Source organism: Eublepharis macularius, chromosome 6 (genome assembly GCF_028583425.1).
Source record: "Eublepharis macularius isolate TG4126 chromosome 6, MPM_Emac_v1.0, whole genome shotgun sequence".
NCBI classification, from domain to species: domain Eukaryota; kingdom Metazoa; phylum Chordata; class Lepidosauria; order Squamata; family Eublepharidae; genus Eublepharis; species Eublepharis macularius.
This window is the reverse complement of record NC_072795.1, coordinates 87,286,687-87,303,599: the sequence shown is the minus strand read 5'-3', so window position 1 is coordinate 87,303,599 and position 16,913 is coordinate 87,286,687. Positions and strand designations below refer to the sequence as shown.

Below are 16,913 nucleotides of genomic sequence, written 5' to 3'. Positions count from 1 at the left end.
AGACCAAAAGTTAAAATATTTACATTCATTAGGTTTCTTTAACAAACTAAGTAGAGAAGAGATCCAGGTGAGTAACTGTGTTAAGCTGTACTAGCAGAACAAAATTCAAGTCTGGTCACACCTCAGAGATGAATAAAATTTTCCAAGCATCTAGGGTATATTTTGTGAGTCAGAGCTAACTTTGTTAGATATCAAAGTTAAAGAGAGAATACACATTTCTTGAGCATATCAAAATCATAAACAGGTAGGTTTGCTTGCAGCAGGTGTGAATATGACGATGCTATGCTTGGGCATTCTCCCCCCGCCCCCTGACACACACCGTTGCAGCAGTATTGAAAGTTTCCTGGTTGTGTTTCCCTTAACATCCCAAAGCCTGGTCAAATTGGTGTTTGTTTCCTCTCCACAAACTGGGATTCTAAACTGTAATTAATCCATAATTTTGAACAGTGGTTCTCACTTGGCGAGCCACAGAGTTACTGCAAAGGGGTCCATGAATCTGTATGTACAGTAAGCACTGTCATTTTGATTTTGTCATTATGCATTTTCTAAGCCCATAGATACAACTACTATCAGATGGCTAATATGCAAAATTGTTAGAAAAGGGGTCCTCAGAATCAGAACCACTGGTTTAGAATTCTGGCTCATGGGGAGAAAACAAGACTGCGATGTGTGGACAGGGGAAGCATGTACGTGTGTTCATCAAATATAAATGCAGTCATAATGCATCTTTATTAAATCAAAGGTAGATACAGTGTACGGTGAGTTGCCAGCAGATCAGGCCTGCTCTTTAGTGTTCAATAGCAGTGTGATGTGCAGAAATCAGCATGCACAGTTTTTCACTGTATGAAGTTTTATGTGATCACTGGCTAATGACTCCACATTGAGCCACCATTACAGGAATTAGCTGAAAAGTTGACAACCATAAACGTATTACTTAATATTTAAAGCCTGCTATTCACCAGTGCTTCTTAGCAGTGAAATCTAAATAGAGTTATACTGTTACAAGCCTGGCTTAGAAGAGTGTAACTCTGTTTAGGATTTCACAGTTAGTAGCTTACAACAAGAAATTAAGAGACATGTTTATAATAAGTAATTAAATATACAACTCACAGTAAAGTTCAAGAAGGCAAAAAGCAAATTAAAACACCCAGCTGGTAAAGTCAAGAATCCAGTGTTACATTAAACCAAAACTGAGCATCTACAACAAAGACATGAATAGAATATTTCATTGACCATCATCGATCCAGATCAAAGGCTCAGTAAAAGAGGAAGGTCCTCTAAATTATGTCCTCCAGCACTTCAAAGAGGTGGGCCGAATGTACATCCCAGGAAGGGAAAGCTTCCACTGACTGAAAGCTGGGCTCTATCACGTGCCTACCCAACTGAACTTCTGAAGGATGTGGAAGAATGTACAGTTATTAAAAAATCCTTTTGTACCTAACCTTTCTTTAGATGGATCTTTTTACAGTCAGGATTCTTTTGGGAATTTTATATTGCCCTTGTGGTCATGAAGCCTTAGAAACAGCAAGGGTGACTGGGGGAAAAGGAAGAAAGGAGAAGGCAAGTCAATAGGTAAACCAGATTTTTGGTGCAACACACAGTTTAGAGGCATAAACTAGATTGTCACAAACAGCTATCTCCATGTTTCCGCTCAACCGAGAGACGGGAAAACAGTGTAGTTGGGGGTCAGGATCTTCAGGGAAGAAAATGCAATTTAAAAAAGCTTGTAGGTAAGAGAGATGGGTGACAGCATGGACAGAGGACACTACGTTGATAGGGGTGGGGGTAGGTATTTGAGAAAAAACTTGCCTGCAGGCTTTTAGTTTACTGTTTCATACCACCTTCACTTAACAGATGCACTTGAATTTAATTATTTTTTCAGGTTCAAAGAGTCACTTTGCAGAGGAATTTTACAATCACTGCATGAGAATAATTACAAAATTTTTCTAGAAACAAAGCACATATAAGTAAACCGTACAATTTTTTGATGTTCTATATACAAACTGTAGCTTTAAACTTGAAAGCTAACTGTAAGACTTAAAAGAACTGAAATTTTGTATACAGACATCTGATTACAATCAATGCCTGTGCAGCCCAAAACAAACAGAATACAAACCTACTTCTAAGAAGAGATATTTGCATGTTTGCAGCTGGTAGGGTTGCATTGGTCTGGAGAAGAATTTCTTGCCTCTTTAACAGAGGCTTAATGTGTGGAAAAGGGCAGTTGAAGCTTTTTATGACAGTGGTAAATAACATCTCATCCAGCCAAATGGATCAAAATCTATATAAAAAAATGGAGCTTTGCCAGAAAACAAGATGTCAGTTATTATCAGATACTGATCCAAATGTGACTCCGACTGAAGTAAAATTTTTGTCAACAGCATTAAATGGCATCTCTCTCTAAAACTGTAAACCTAAAATTGCATATTTATGTCTCCCATATTGTATAATTATGCTTCTCACAATGTTTGTATATTAATATAATCTTTCTTGTATGCTTATGAACTGTTGGTCTATGAACATTAATAAAAGACTATTTCATCCAACTCTGGTTAAAGGAGCAGAACATTTTCCTTCAAGGTTGTTGGCAACTCTAGATGCTGGATATGAAACATCTGGTGCTAGATATGCTACCTTTTTCTGGTAGAGGCTCTGTCCCTTTAACAACTGCATCCCTGAAAGAAATTTAAGTAATACAGCTTTCTCCAGCATCAAGATGTAACAATAAAGGAAACCATACCTGGTGAATTTCAGCTTGTCATGCAGCTGTTAAGAGCTCAGCCTTAAAGAACCAAACCTGTTTGTTTCTTGCAGACTTACAGAGGACATATAGGCACATGTAGAACATTGAGTCACACAATTTCATAATTAACACAAGTCGCTTTATATATAAAATGCACCTGTAGGGGAGAGGCAATACTTTCTGGTTTTCATCTACTAGGATGGCTCAGCTGTAATGGTGACAAGATTTCCATTTTATTTTTTTGTACTGGGTTGACTGAAGGCGCTTGGAGGAAAAGCCCTAGAAATGCTGTGACCAGTAACTACCAGTTTACATTTTGAAAGGCACCGTATCAGAATCAAAGTCCAACACTACCCCGTTCTCCAAGAAAAGAGGTTGGAAAACTAGCAAGGACATCAATTAAATTTTGACCATCATCATTCTACTTAGTCACCATTTTCAAATATTTGGATGATTGACCACTTTCACTCATATTGTCCCACTGACATGTTCATGAATGTAACTGAGTAATCTGAACACCTTATTACTGCCTTGTACCTAATATGTCAAGAGCACTATCGTCATATGAATAGAGTTTCAGACCTTCTGGGATATACACTGCTTTACTACAATTTACAACTTGAAAAAAAACGTTGTACACATATCCCAATAAACACCCTATATTAAAACAGATTCCAAGGATTAAAATAAGCGCCGTATGGTAATACATTCAGGTATTTCCTGCAGGAAATGTTTCACCAACTCAGAAACAAATGGAGTTAGCAATTTGACAAGTTTCAGCATGGACAGATAGAAAATTCAACAAGTATTTAAAAAGAGGCAGAACTTGTGCCATTACATTTATAATAGTTAGCCTTCTTATGGTACTTAATAACAAAACACCATCAATAATAGTAATAATAACTGTGTGCTTATATAACACTTTTCTGGACAGATTTAGTGCCGCACCCAGAGCAGTTAACAAACTCAGTGTTATTATTACCCCACAATACAGCTGGGGAGCTGGGACTGAGAGGAGTGGCTTACTCAAGGCCACCTGCAGAGTTCATGGCAGTAGTGGGAGTCAAACCAGCAGAGTGCTGTCTTGCAACCCACCCACTTAACCACTATGCTAAAGCAGTCACAACTAACTTATGGCAATCATATAAAGTTCTACCTCATGGGACTTCCCAAGGTGAAAAGATGAGCAGAGTTTGTTTGCTTCAATCTTCTGTTGCATAGCAACCCCACTCTTCCTTGGTGGTCTCCCATCCAAGTACTAACCATTGCCAACCCTTTACTTAGCTTCTGAACTCTGACAACCTCAGGCTACCCTGGACTATTTAGGCTGCAATCCTATGGCACATAGCAGTCTGGTAATTTATACTGTGATGTTTTACAGGGAGGTTGTACATGAAACATATAACTATTCTTTGGCTTTTTTGATCTAGAACTTGGCAATAAAGACATAATCAAACTCTAGTGATATGAACTGCTTCTAACTATTTTTGGAACATGTAAAAATCAATTAATCTTTTGGATTCTAGTATTCTTGAGCAATGCATTTTGCAATGGTGTTCAACTGGATAATTGAAGTTCCTTCATATATGGTTCCTGAAATAAATCATAGAAGAAAAATCCATCAACTAAGAATATAAAATAGTAATTAGTTTTTCTGCAAAGCAATACTACATTGTTGCTCCAAGCACTACAATAGTAGTAATATACAATCAGAAAAATAAAGTAAGCAGAGGAGACGTCTCTGTATGGGGCCTTCCCGTGTGGCTGCCCATACAATTTAATTCTAGATATAACAAAATACAGTACCAGAAAGATTTCACTTTATATAATAAACAGCATAAATCACGACAGCCAGTTTGGTGTAGTGGTTAAGAGTGCGGGACTCTAATCTGGAGAGCCGGGTTTGATTCCCCACTCCTCTACTTGAAGCCAGCTTGGTGACCTTGAGTCAGTCACAGCTCTAGGAGTTCTCTCAGTCCCACCCACCTCACAGCTGTTTGCTGTTGTGGGAATAATAATGGCATACTTTGTAAACCACTCTGAGTGGGCATTAAGTTGTCCTGAAGGGTGGTATATAAATCAAATGTTGTTGTTGTTATTATTATCATCATCTAGTGCATTTATATTATACATCAAAACTGGAGAGCTGTCCGACTTCTAGATCCATATATACACATATTGCTGAGTGTCTGTATCAGAGCAAGGAGGTCAAAGGAAAAACACAATTTTTGATAACTTTCCGATTATTCACCCCAAACTCTAAATGCTATGTCATGTACTGTAGATGATTCAAGATAAATTGTTACTTACCAATCTTGCAGTCTCTGTAATATTTTTCAATAGGATAATCTTTTGTGAAGCCTACTCCTCCCATCCATTCGATACATTTACTTGTTGTTACAGTTGCAACCTATTAAATATATAGATAGCATGCTGTGAATTGCCTTAGATTCAAAGCTAGCCTGACAATGAGAAGCAAGGAAAGGTGGGACCCAACAGTTCTTTGTTAACCGCCGCCACAGCAGCTGCCTTTACAGGAACCTTCTCACTGTCAGTTACTTCAAATTTTCCACTTTGAGGGTAACAAAAGAAAGAAAAGAGCAAAGAAAACTTTACTTCGGTGTGGGATGTGTGCCTATGGCACAGCACACAACCTTTAAGAATTGTTCTGCGGGGGGGGGGGGAACCCATCCACAGACCATCTTTTGCAAACGCAGCTCTGCTGACGGAAGAGGGCAATTTCCTCACTGCAGCCCACCATCCTTCACGGCTGTTCCTTCATATGGTTCGGCAACCCTGGGACTGAATCATTCTGGGGGTCAAAGGGAGGCACTGATGGAAGGGAACATGGGGAAACTATGTGCCTTCTGCACATGGGAGATAGGATACTACCCACTGCTCAAAAAGAAAATATTTTCTCTTTAATGATGCATCAACATTAAAATGAAACCCAAACTCAACAAAGCTTACCTCTGCTGCATAATATTTGGCCATGCTTGCCTCCTTGACAAACGGCTTTCCGGTTTCTGCAAGTCGGGCTGCATTGTAAGTAAGCAATCTTGCCGCTTCTAGCTGTACGGCCACCTGAGCAATCTGATGTTGCATTCCCTAAAAGAAGTGAGCCCCTCATTGCAACAGAGCTTGTGAGACAAATCAACCCTCTCTCCTCAACTCAAATGCTCAGATCCTGATGCTACGTGGCCAAAGGGCTGAGCCAAAAATACTTAAACAACCCTTAAAACCTCAGGAAATTAATCATCATTTTCATATCATACAGTAAGAACAACATCTCATAAAAACACTGGTTTTAAGTAAATAAAAATTGGCATAATTACCCATGTAACAGGTGGTTTTAAAGAGTAAATACATTTGCAACTAGCACAGGAATCATACCTAACACTACCACTGGGATATCTACAGGAAATCCCCAGTGTAAATTCCAGTTAAGGTCTCTGCAGTTTACTGAGTGCCCCTCTAACCATCCCACTTCTTGTGTTGGAACTTGTGAGAGAGGGACACATTTTAGATCTTTTTTTAAAGCTGTGCTTGCTTTAGGTTTTCCTGCTATATGAAGTAACTAAAGAAGCAGCAGTCAGCCCATTTACAGAATTTTTCTGCTACACCAGTGTTGAGAAGGACATTCATTTTTTTGGATATATTCCTCAAACTAACAACTTAGGTAATCCTTGGTCATAGATCCTGAGGAGTTAGCCGTGTTAGTCTGTAGTAGCAAAATCAAAAAGAGTCCAGTAGCACCTTTAAGACTAACCAATTTTATTATAGCATAAGCTTTCGAGAATCAAGTTCTGATCAGTTTTGATCAGACATCTGATGAAGAGAACTTGATTCTCGAAAGCTTATGCTATAATAAAATTGGTTAGTCTTAAAGGTGCTACTGGACTCTTTTTGATTTAGGTAATCCTTGTAAGTCAGAATTAGCTGCACACACACAACTGTAACACTGTGGCTTACATTATTTCAGCTTTACTTTCAAAGGCCATCATTCTTGACATCTCCTTTGAAAAATAATTTCCCTTTGCAACCAATTTAACAGCATGTACTAATTACTACCTGAAAATCAAATATGCTTTTTCCAAACTGGGTTCTTTCCTTTGTATACGGAATAGTGTGATCAAAGCATCCTTGTGCCAATCCCAACATCTGTGAGTGAACAAAAAAGCAAAAACTTTACTATTATGATTTGCAAATTGCCTCAGACCTCTTGTGAAAAAGATGGCCATACCACAGGTACTATACAGTAAAGGCTCAAGGGGTACCAGTACAGGCTGTCTTCTGCTATTCCCCCCTACCTCCACCCAGAGCAGTGCATGCTCCTTCCCTCCTTGCTTTTCCAGGTGCTTTTAAACACACCACATACATACCTTTTCTGAACTCTCACAAGAGAAATCTACTGAGTGTCTGGGAAGTCCCATTAGGCATAGGTAGCTTGCTGCTCTCAGTTTAAAGATGCCTGGGGGCACGAGGAGGGAAGGAGCATTAGCAGCCTGAGCTTTGATGTGGAAAAATGAGGCAAGGGGAGGGAGGTGAGATAGGAGTGGCAGTAGCTGCCACCCTCCAAACTCTGCCACTGGAGGATACTGCCTTACCTCAGCTCATTATAGAATCAGCCCTTTATTAAACATTACTGAGTGTTAACCGCAGGGAGTGCAATGCAGCTCACTGGCACTCGAAGGTGCTAGCAGCTCAGCACCGTCAGCACTGATTCAGCAGCCAGTTCATCCACCCCTTAACAGGCTTTCCTCCTTAACAGACCTCAAGCTAACTGCTATACCACAATAAATAAATACGTACAACAGCACAGCCTCATACTTTTTTCCAGTAAATACTAAGGCAGAGAAGAGGCCAGCTTGAAAGATGACAAGTTAGAAGGGCTCTATTGGGGAGCCACTGCTCTCCTCTAAGTACCCCAGCATGACACTTTTAGAACAGGCTAGGATCCAGCTGGGCACGCCACTGTCAGAGAGAACAGAACTAATGGAAACAGAAAGACAAAATGACAATTACTGAATGTGACTTACAGCGAAATCCTAAGCAGAGTTACTCCAATCTAAGCCCTCTGCAATCAATGGGCTTACACTGGAGTAACTTTGCTTAGAATTTCACTGTTTGTTTTCTAGGCCTTCAAAAGTATATGAAAATGGAGGAGCTCTGATGCTGAAGCCTGTGAACACAGTTATAGGCAGGGACAATGAAGTCACCCAATTATCTAACAAAACACTCCAAAATGCAAAAAAACCAAGAAGTTGAGAATTTTTAAGATCATAGTCTCCATATTCCTAATTTATTTTCTTGTCAGGAAGTCTAATACCATTAATCAGTCATCAAAAGAAGATTTTAGTTAATTAACTTGTAAGCTAAACTAATACCACAGGTTTTTTTTTAAAAAAAACAGTCTCTACTTATAAAACTTTCTCCATTTCAGGATATCAGAACAAAGTATTAACAAAGATTCTTTAACTACTGATACAAAAAGCAATCTTTGATGATCACAGCAAAATATAGTCAGTGATAGAGACTCAAAAAACCCACACAAATAATACAGTACATGCCTAAAGAACGTATCGGCACCAGCTTCTTGAACACTAGCTGCGTATAATGCAGAGAAAGCTACTTTAATTATGGCCAAGAGAACTCTTTTGCTATATCTGCATGAGACTTATTTTACAGCATTACACACCTGTGCAGCTATCCCTATTCTGCCTGTATTGAGCATTCCAATGGCATACTTATACCCTTGTCCAACCTGCCCCAGTATCTTGGTCTCAGGCACCTGTGGAATTACAGAAACAAAGTTAGCCTTTCCTCCACTTTTCAAACCTAGGATAAATTTATAAAATTTGATTCAGTTTTGATGGACATGGAACGAAAACGAACATTTAAACAAATAATGCTTTTGGTTGAAAAAAAAGCCCTTTTTCATTTGGATCAATTTTGAAGCAGTTTAAACGATTCAAGTTCCAATTCGTGATCATTAGCTCTTTATAACAGTAAAAGATATCTAGATTCCACCCACCCCCAATCTACTATTCCGCTTCTAGACTCATGCTAACTAGAACAACTGCAGGTCCACTGAACTGCTCCATAACGTTTTGATGGTTTAACCAAATGCCTTTTGTAGCTTTAAAAGAATTACCTTCACATTTTCAAATGTTACAGGACACGTCGAAGTTGCTCTGATTCCAAGTTTATCTTCCTTCTTTCCAACATGTAGGCCTTCTGTGTCTCGGTCGACAATGAAACATGTAATTCCTTTATATCCCTTAAAAAGCAAGACATACATAAAACTGTACTGGTAACCATTCCAAACATACCATGGATTTAGTGGTTGAAATAGTTTCCACAATAATGCTACCCCCTCACAGTAATGTACACAAAATTGTTTCTTCGTCTGTATTCAATTTACTTTTTCAGATGACTTTATTTTAAAAAAATTGGTTCAGCAATGGGTAAGTGTCCACCAACTTTAGTAGAAAAGATCCATGCAAAGAATTAATTGAACTTCTTTGTAATCTCCCTATCACACTTCACACCCCATTCACACATTTGCCATCTAAAAGTCTATCTGCCTCCGTGGCAGATTTCTCTTTTCACCTCCCCTGGTTCCATAATTAACATTTCTAAGACACAAACATTTATCATATCTAGAAATTGCATCTTTTTCTACAAAATGAACCCAAGAAATAGTTTCTTTCTAATGGATTATTTCTGTCTTCCTTAGTATGATACTGCCCTGCTTCATTCTCTGTAACAATAGAACAGCTATTAGCACAGGAATAGAATCTCTCTACTATACTTCAGAAAGTTTCATCACAGCTCTAGGCTCAATAGAAATCCTTTATCATCAACCTTGTCACACAACACATCACATGCTGGTGTAGAACATAAGAACATTTTAAACACTGGTACAATTACCCTGCTCCCCCCAATACACCAGGAGCAGGGGCAGGTGACCTAACGGAAGGGTCCCCTTTGGTGACAGTAGCCTTTGTTCTGCAGGAAGTCTTGTCACATGTAATAGCATCACTGCTTTCAGTGCTTGTATTAGCTATTATCAGTGGCTGAAATATCTTAACTGTGATGCCACATTTTTACTATTCTTGGTTCTTACAGATATGAAGAGGTTTATTAGAATTTGCACAAATGTGTGCAGTTACATATAAAATAGCTAGTTTATTTTGATGAATATTTCACCCTCTTCTGAAGGCTCAGACAAATAAGAACAAAACAAACCCCATGATAATACAAAATGAAATTTCATCACATGAAAGTATGACATCACCCTGTCCCCAAGCAAAGCCAGCATAAAAGACACTCCAGAGAAGTGTTCAGGCTTAAAGTTTGGCAAGTCTCTGGGGCAGGGGAAACAGCCAATATACGCCAGTACAAGATTATTTATACCCCATTTGTCCTGATTTATCCTGAAACTAAGCGACAGCTATTTCCTAGCTACTTACAGCAGAAGGATTTGCATTTGCCATCACCAAAAAGACTCCTGCATGTTCAGCAAAGCTAATCCACATCTTTGACCCATTGATGATATAATAGTCACCCTTCTTTTCCGCTCGAGTCTTCAAGGAAAATGCATCACTGCCAGATCCAACTTCTGAAAGGCAGAAGCTGCCCATCTACCAAGTAAGATAATGCCAAGACATTTCAAATACATTCACTATATGCAGAATTTTGAGAACTTGGGAACAGCAAAATAAAAATAAACCAATAAAATGTTTCTTTCAACATTTTTGACATTCCTTGTGAGTTTAATGACAGACCTTGATGTGAATCAGGGAAAGTTGTAAGATTCAAAAACTAAGTAAGGAATGCTAAAGGCTACGTTTAGGCAATACTAGGCATGAGTGCTGGAGCAGGAGGATCATGGAAGAAAGGTTCATTCTGTCTTCTAATGGTGCTTTGTGTATATTACACAACCAGGGCTAGAGGCAAATAGAAAGAATGAGAACTCGCAAAGCTATCCCATAGCATATGATGACACCTGGCAATTACAGATTAAAACATCTCGGTTCAAAGTTGCCCTAAAACCCATATCCTTGAATGAACACATCCCGTTCATTTCAGAAGACGGCCTATTTTTTCATTTCCAAATAATAAGCACATCAGATCTTTATACTGATTTTTACAAGTCATGACTTAGGCTGCAATCCACTTTCCCAGAAGTAAGCCCCGCTCGTAAGATATGACTTACTTCCAAACACACTTTCTTAGGATTGCTCCCTAATTGTCTGATCTATAAATCTATAAATAGTCACACAACCTATAAATCTATAGAAGTAAGCCCCACTCGTAAGATATGACTTACTTCCAAACACGCTTAGAATTGCTCCCTAATTGTCTGATCTATAAATCTATAAATAGTCACACATGATAACCTCCCACACCTTCTTGTGTCTTTCTGATCAAAAATAAAATCTTTTGTAAGCTCAATCAGGGCCAAGAGTCACAAATAATCACCACATAATGACAGATGACTTACCCTAAAGAATGCAACATATTACCCTTACCTAGCATCACTATGGGGACAAGGAGGAAATCCTGACACAGCAGGAATGACAGCATGATATAGCCAAGCAAAAGGACATGTGTACATGGCTTTTCATCAGTATGACACAGTGTAGCACATCTAATTCTAACCTTGCCTTGATTTAACTTGGTTTGACACCACTGATATTAACTGAAATAAATAGTATTTCCAACTCCTTTCAATTAAATGCTTTGCAAACTGCATTGTTTGGCATATAATAAATTACCCATGTAATAGTCATTCTAGTAAAGTAAACTATTTGATTAAGATCTAATTTAAGCCCATGTGGAGTCAATACTCCACATCACCAGGTTGTGGATTGGGATCTAAATATTTGGACTGAACTCAATTCTTGAACAAGACCAAAATTCTGCGCAATTATGCTAATATATATTTTGTTTAATTTTCACTTACCAGGTCTTTTGCCAACCTGGGCAAATAATTTCTCTTTTGTTCTTCTGTGCCATATGTTGTGAACAATTTATTAGTTAAGGTATTCTGGAGTTCACATACAAGTGCCACTGACGGATCAACCTTAGCCAGCTCCTCAATCACCAGGATGGTGGAAAAAAAAGAAGATCCAGTTCCTCCATATTCCGATTCAAGCTCAATACTCATCAACTGAGGAAGCAAGAAAGAACGATATTCAGGGCGACAAAAATTTTGTAATTTCAAAGCTAAATATTCAAGCAAGAACCACTAATTTCTAAAGATCTCGACAGTAAATCCCACTGAACTGAGAGTGATCCTTGAATACATAAGGATCTCAATCTGCTTAGCAGTCAGACACGGTCCTCCTCACATTTGTACTGGTGGAACTTCGTATCTGGACTGCTGTAGCAATGTTTCGTGGAATCAGAAAGACATAATATTACAACAGTCTTGCTAGTGATGTCATTTTATTTAAGTTTAGTCACAATATTGGTTTAATTAGCAAGTATTTTCTCCCAAAATTTACTTCCATTACAACAGCCACATAATTATCTGATTGCTAAATAGAAGGTAAAGGCGCAACATTTTATTCACAAGAAAAAGAACTGCAGGTTTAGACATATGCTGTCCATATTCACTTGTATATAACATCCTTTAGATGTTATAGATTATACATATCCTCCCACACAACTGTTTATAAAAACAGTTCTCCTCACCATAATCAATGTACAAAGAGGTTATAAAACTAATTCTTAAAACATACAAAAATCACAAACCCCTTGTTCAAACAGACTTTGTAGTACAGCCTCATCTAATTTTGCATCTGTATCCATTTTTTGTACTAGTGGTGCAATTCGTTCTTGAGCGAACTTTTTTACTATAAGGAAGAAAAGATAGAAACAATTTAATTATTATTATTAATAATAATAAAACTACACTATGCTGACAAAGCCAGTCTGGTGTAGTTGTGTTAAGTGTTGGGCTGGGACTAAGGATAGCCTGCTCGTCAGATGATTCTGGCCCAGTTACACTGTCTCAACCCAAGTTACCTCACTGGGTTGCTGAAAGAATAAAATGGCAGGAGGAAACCTTGGAGGGATAAAAATGAGCTAGACAGATACTCTCAAGATGCAGTAAGTCAAAACTTGAATAAGTGTCGATTTTAGAAGCATAGGTCAACAATGGCTGCAACTGGGCCTTGGTATTTTGGTAAGTCTGCTGTTTGGAATGGTCTGTGCTACTCGGTATCATGGGGAAAGAAAGGTGACATTGGTGAATAAAATAAACTTAGGCACACAGGCTTGTTATTTAAAAGTGTGTTTAAAATGTTAATTAAGTATTGTGAATAAAACAACTTGTTAACAGACATGAACTCCGCTCTTCAATGTAGCATTAAGGATGTTTTGATACAATCCTTCTTGAAATAGTGGTTCTAATCACAGGATTGGCCCAACAGTTTGAACAGTATTAGAACTTAGATACATTACCCATTTCCTTAATCATTAACTCTTCTTCAGTAAATATTTGAAGTGGAGCGTAAATTATAGTACTGTTAGATGAAGCTTCTGCTTTGGAAGATTTAAAGTCACAGGGATGAACCATACTACAGAGGTACGGAGGCAAATTTTGTCTGATCTGTAGACAAGGTATTAAAAAGATGTCACAGTAAGAAAAAAATCAAGCTGACCTACTACATCTATGTAAACCATTCTCTGCATTGTAAAGCTACAGGGAGGAAGTTCTACATGACTGACAAACTCTTAAACTGTGGAATTAGACAGTAAGGAAGGAAGGAAGGAAGGTGTAGTCTGAGATAGAATGGACAAGATCAAATGAAAGGCTGTATTTACCAGAGAGCAGAACTGACCTGCCAGGCAATTCCCTTACGATTATAAACAAGAGACCAGGCACAACTTGACCTGACTTACAGTGCAATCCTAAGCAAAGTTACTTCAGTCTAAGTCCATTGTTTTCAAAGGGCTTGGACTGGAGTAACTTTGCTTAGGATTGCACTATTCACTTCTTAAAGTTAACATCTCACAGAAACTAATCTTAAGCGCATGTAACAGAGTTGAGCTCATATTGTGGCAAAATGGTTCAATCTATGCAGTTAGGTGATACCATGCACAGTTAAGCCCACTTATTTCAATTAGCTTAAGCATGGCTAACTCTGTATAAGCAGCAGTCAGCTGCTTCTCCCAATGTATCTGAACAGGAGGGAAGGAGGCTGAACACACCCTCGTGTCCTTTCTCTTATCCTACAGCTCTCTCCAACCTTCTAAATACTGGGTAGAATACCATGCTTTCTAATGAGAGTCCCTGAACTATTGTAAAATTCCCCGAGGCACCATTTTCGCTGCCTTAACAGTTTCACCATACAGTGTGGAATTTGCTTCACATTCTGCTGTGGGCTCCCCAGTCAAGTTTTCTTGCTCTAGCACAAGGGTCACTCAACTGATGCCTGATGGGTGCCAAGGCAACCAGAATGGCACCTAAAATTCACAAGGTTCCCTCAACTTGCAAGAGCATGTGGGCCATCTACCTGGCATTCTACTGCCTGACCTGATTGGAAAGGTCAGTTCTCTTCAGGCATTTAAGGAGACCACACCTGAGAATGTTAACAGGCCACACATGATGGGGCCCATGAGCTATAGATTGTTAATAGAGGGAGAGCTGCTGTTAGCATGGCGATTACAGGGTTGGCCTGTGGATCATCACTCTGCTGGATCGAACCCCACTACTGCCATGAGCTCAGCATGTGGTCTTCTTGAGTAGGCCACTCCTCTCAGCCCCAGCTCCCCAGCTGTACTGTGGGGATAACATTAACACTGATTTTGTTCACAGCTCTGAGAGAGGCACTGATCTAAGTATTATTATTGTTGTTATTAACTCCTGCTATACAGAAGTTGTACTCAGTATTTGGATCAAGTTAATCCAGTTCTACCTTTAAAAGTTTGTTGCTGGCAGGAAATAACTGGACAGAGATTGCTCTGTAAAAAAAGAAAGCTTGCCTGTTAATGATGGTTATGCTAAATGCCACTGTAACATTTTATAATGGGCCATATACTCAAGCATTTGGGAGTAGACTCAGAAAATTCACAGAAGGTTCACACTTCAGGATGGGCCTTATCTCTGCCATTCAAACCACATTCTCTTGCATTTGTAAATGAGGCCACGTTTTTCATTTCATAACACTTCTTCAGTGCTTTAAGCATTTCCCACAAATACAGATCTGATACCAGAGCCTAATTAGGCTGGAAAAAGTGCTTAAAACAGGAAGAGGAGGAAGGAATACTCAGCTCCCCTCATCTGCATGCTTTCTGTTAAAAAGCGCTATAAATTTCCACTGCATACTTGGACACATAAATAAATATATAAATACCCTCCCTGGCTACTCAGACCCTTAGCCAGTAATGCAAAAGTTATAAACTGCGATAAAAATTCTTCAATTGATCCTGCCTTCAGGTTACCGCACAGGCAAGCTGCAAACTCAGAAAAACACAGTATTGACCAGGAATTTCCCTCTGGCCTCCCTCCTCTCATATCAACCAATTATCCATTTCTACAGACAGAGGTACCAGGGCTCAGGAAATCAACAGGCTGTGCCCCCTAACTGGCAATTATTGGGAACCCTTATTACATCATGACGGCCAAACCGGCAGAGCCCAGTCAGCAAGGAAGGCGACAGCTTACGGCATAGCCTCGACTCTGCAAACAGACGCCGGATTTCAGCCTGGTAATCGCGTCGCTTTTCTTCCCGCACCGCCTCAACAAGGAGAGGGCGCGCGAGGCTGCCATCGCGCTTGCGGCTTCTCGTGCCCGTGTCGTGGCGTCTCCTGCCCCGTCCCGTCCCGCCCCTTCATTTGGAGAAAGCAAAGCCAAAGAGGGAGTTCCTTAAAAACACAAAACACCAAGAGTTCTGTACCATGCACACTACCGGTTCCACCTGCAAAGTGGTAGAAGTGCATCAGAATTAGCATAAACACTCAAACAAGACAGAGGGAGAGCCTTCCTTTTGTCAGAGCGTTTTGACGTACCTTCGGGCGTGGTCCCCAGCTTTTCTTGGCACGCGCTTGAATCCAAGAATCTTGAATGGAATGGGGGCTTGGAGCTTTGTTTCACTTCCTACCAAACGCCTTGCTGAAAATGCAACAGGCTCATCACAGCTGTGTGTCTTATGCTTCCTCATAAGTACACGTTTCCCACTTGGTCACCTTTCCCTGTGGCCTTCTAAGGGGCAAATCCTTCTCTTTCTTTGAAAATCGAAGGCAAACAGCATCTTTCCCCTCTAAAGCAAAGAACCAGTTCTGACTTTTCTTTGGTGCCTGGGTGCACGAGGTGATTCAGAAGGTGAGAGGCCTTCCCAAGGAGCTCCTATTCAGCAGTTGCCTCCATCATAGGAAGATGCTTGGCAAGGAGCCCCTCAGTATTTAGTAACTGGCCCTGCCCACATGGCAGTAGTTTCTGGTGGCATCAACTACCTTTTCTCCACGTTCCCAAAGTTCCTGCAGGCTCAACAAAGTTGAGGTATACCCCCACCTCCCCCAAAAGGTCTTTACAGGACTGCCAACTCTTGAGGTTACCAGTCTACGGGGTGGGGGGCAGAGTTCTTCTGAAATGACAAGAGATCTCCAGAGATCAGTCCCTGTAGAGGAAATGGCATCTTCAAAGGGTGAACCCTATGGCATCATTTCCCCACTGAGTTCCCTTGTGAAACTGCTTTCCTGTAGCACTGTCCCCGTGTTCAGGAATTTCCCAAGCAGCAGTGGACCACCAGTCCTGCTCAGCTTGGGAAATTCCTGGAGATCTGGGGGTGGTACTTATATGATTGTCAAGGACGCATTGAGAGTTTATTGGATTGTACTTCGATATTACACATCTAGTGTTGGGCTTCAGCTGAGAAAACCTGTATGTTTCTGAGGCACAACAAGCAGACATTTACCAGGTGCAGTGACCTTCATGATGGGGGAGGACTACAATTTTTGAACTTCTGCCTGCCACTAACTCGTCAAAAATGTAGGCGCCCTGTCCTCAATAGTCATCTTGGTTGCGGGGGGGGGGGGGGTTTGGGGAGGTGGAGGTCACGATGCATTCAAAGCACTTTAGAACGGAGCTCTGTCTCTCATACCCAGAAAATCTTGTTGAGACTCATAAGGTGTCACTTGACTCGGATCCCGCTAG

General features: G+C 40.0%; 1 protein-coding gene across 1 annotated transcript; it reads right to left on the bottom strand.

Moving 5' to 3' along the window:
- Positions 1 to 3,326: 3,326 nt before the first annotated feature.
- Positions 3,327 to 15,591, bottom strand: ACADSB (acyl-CoA dehydrogenase short/branched chain). The gene is made up of 11 exons (XM_054982862.1): positions 15,426 to 15,591; positions 13,220 to 13,367; positions 12,509 to 12,609; positions 11,715 to 11,921; positions 10,219 to 10,389; positions 8,898 to 9,023; positions 8,442 to 8,534; positions 6,815 to 6,904; positions 5,714 to 5,851; positions 5,054 to 5,153; positions 3,327 to 4,336 (listed from the first exon to the last, which is right to left on the bottom strand). Exons 1-11 carry the CDS (start codon positions 15,528 to 15,530, stop codon positions 4,266 to 4,268), a joined length of 1,350 nt encoding a protein of 449 aa, XP_054838837.1. The 5' UTR covers positions 15,531 to 15,591; the 3' UTR covers positions 3,327 to 4,265.
- Positions 15,592 to 16,913: the final 1,322 nt, after the last annotated feature.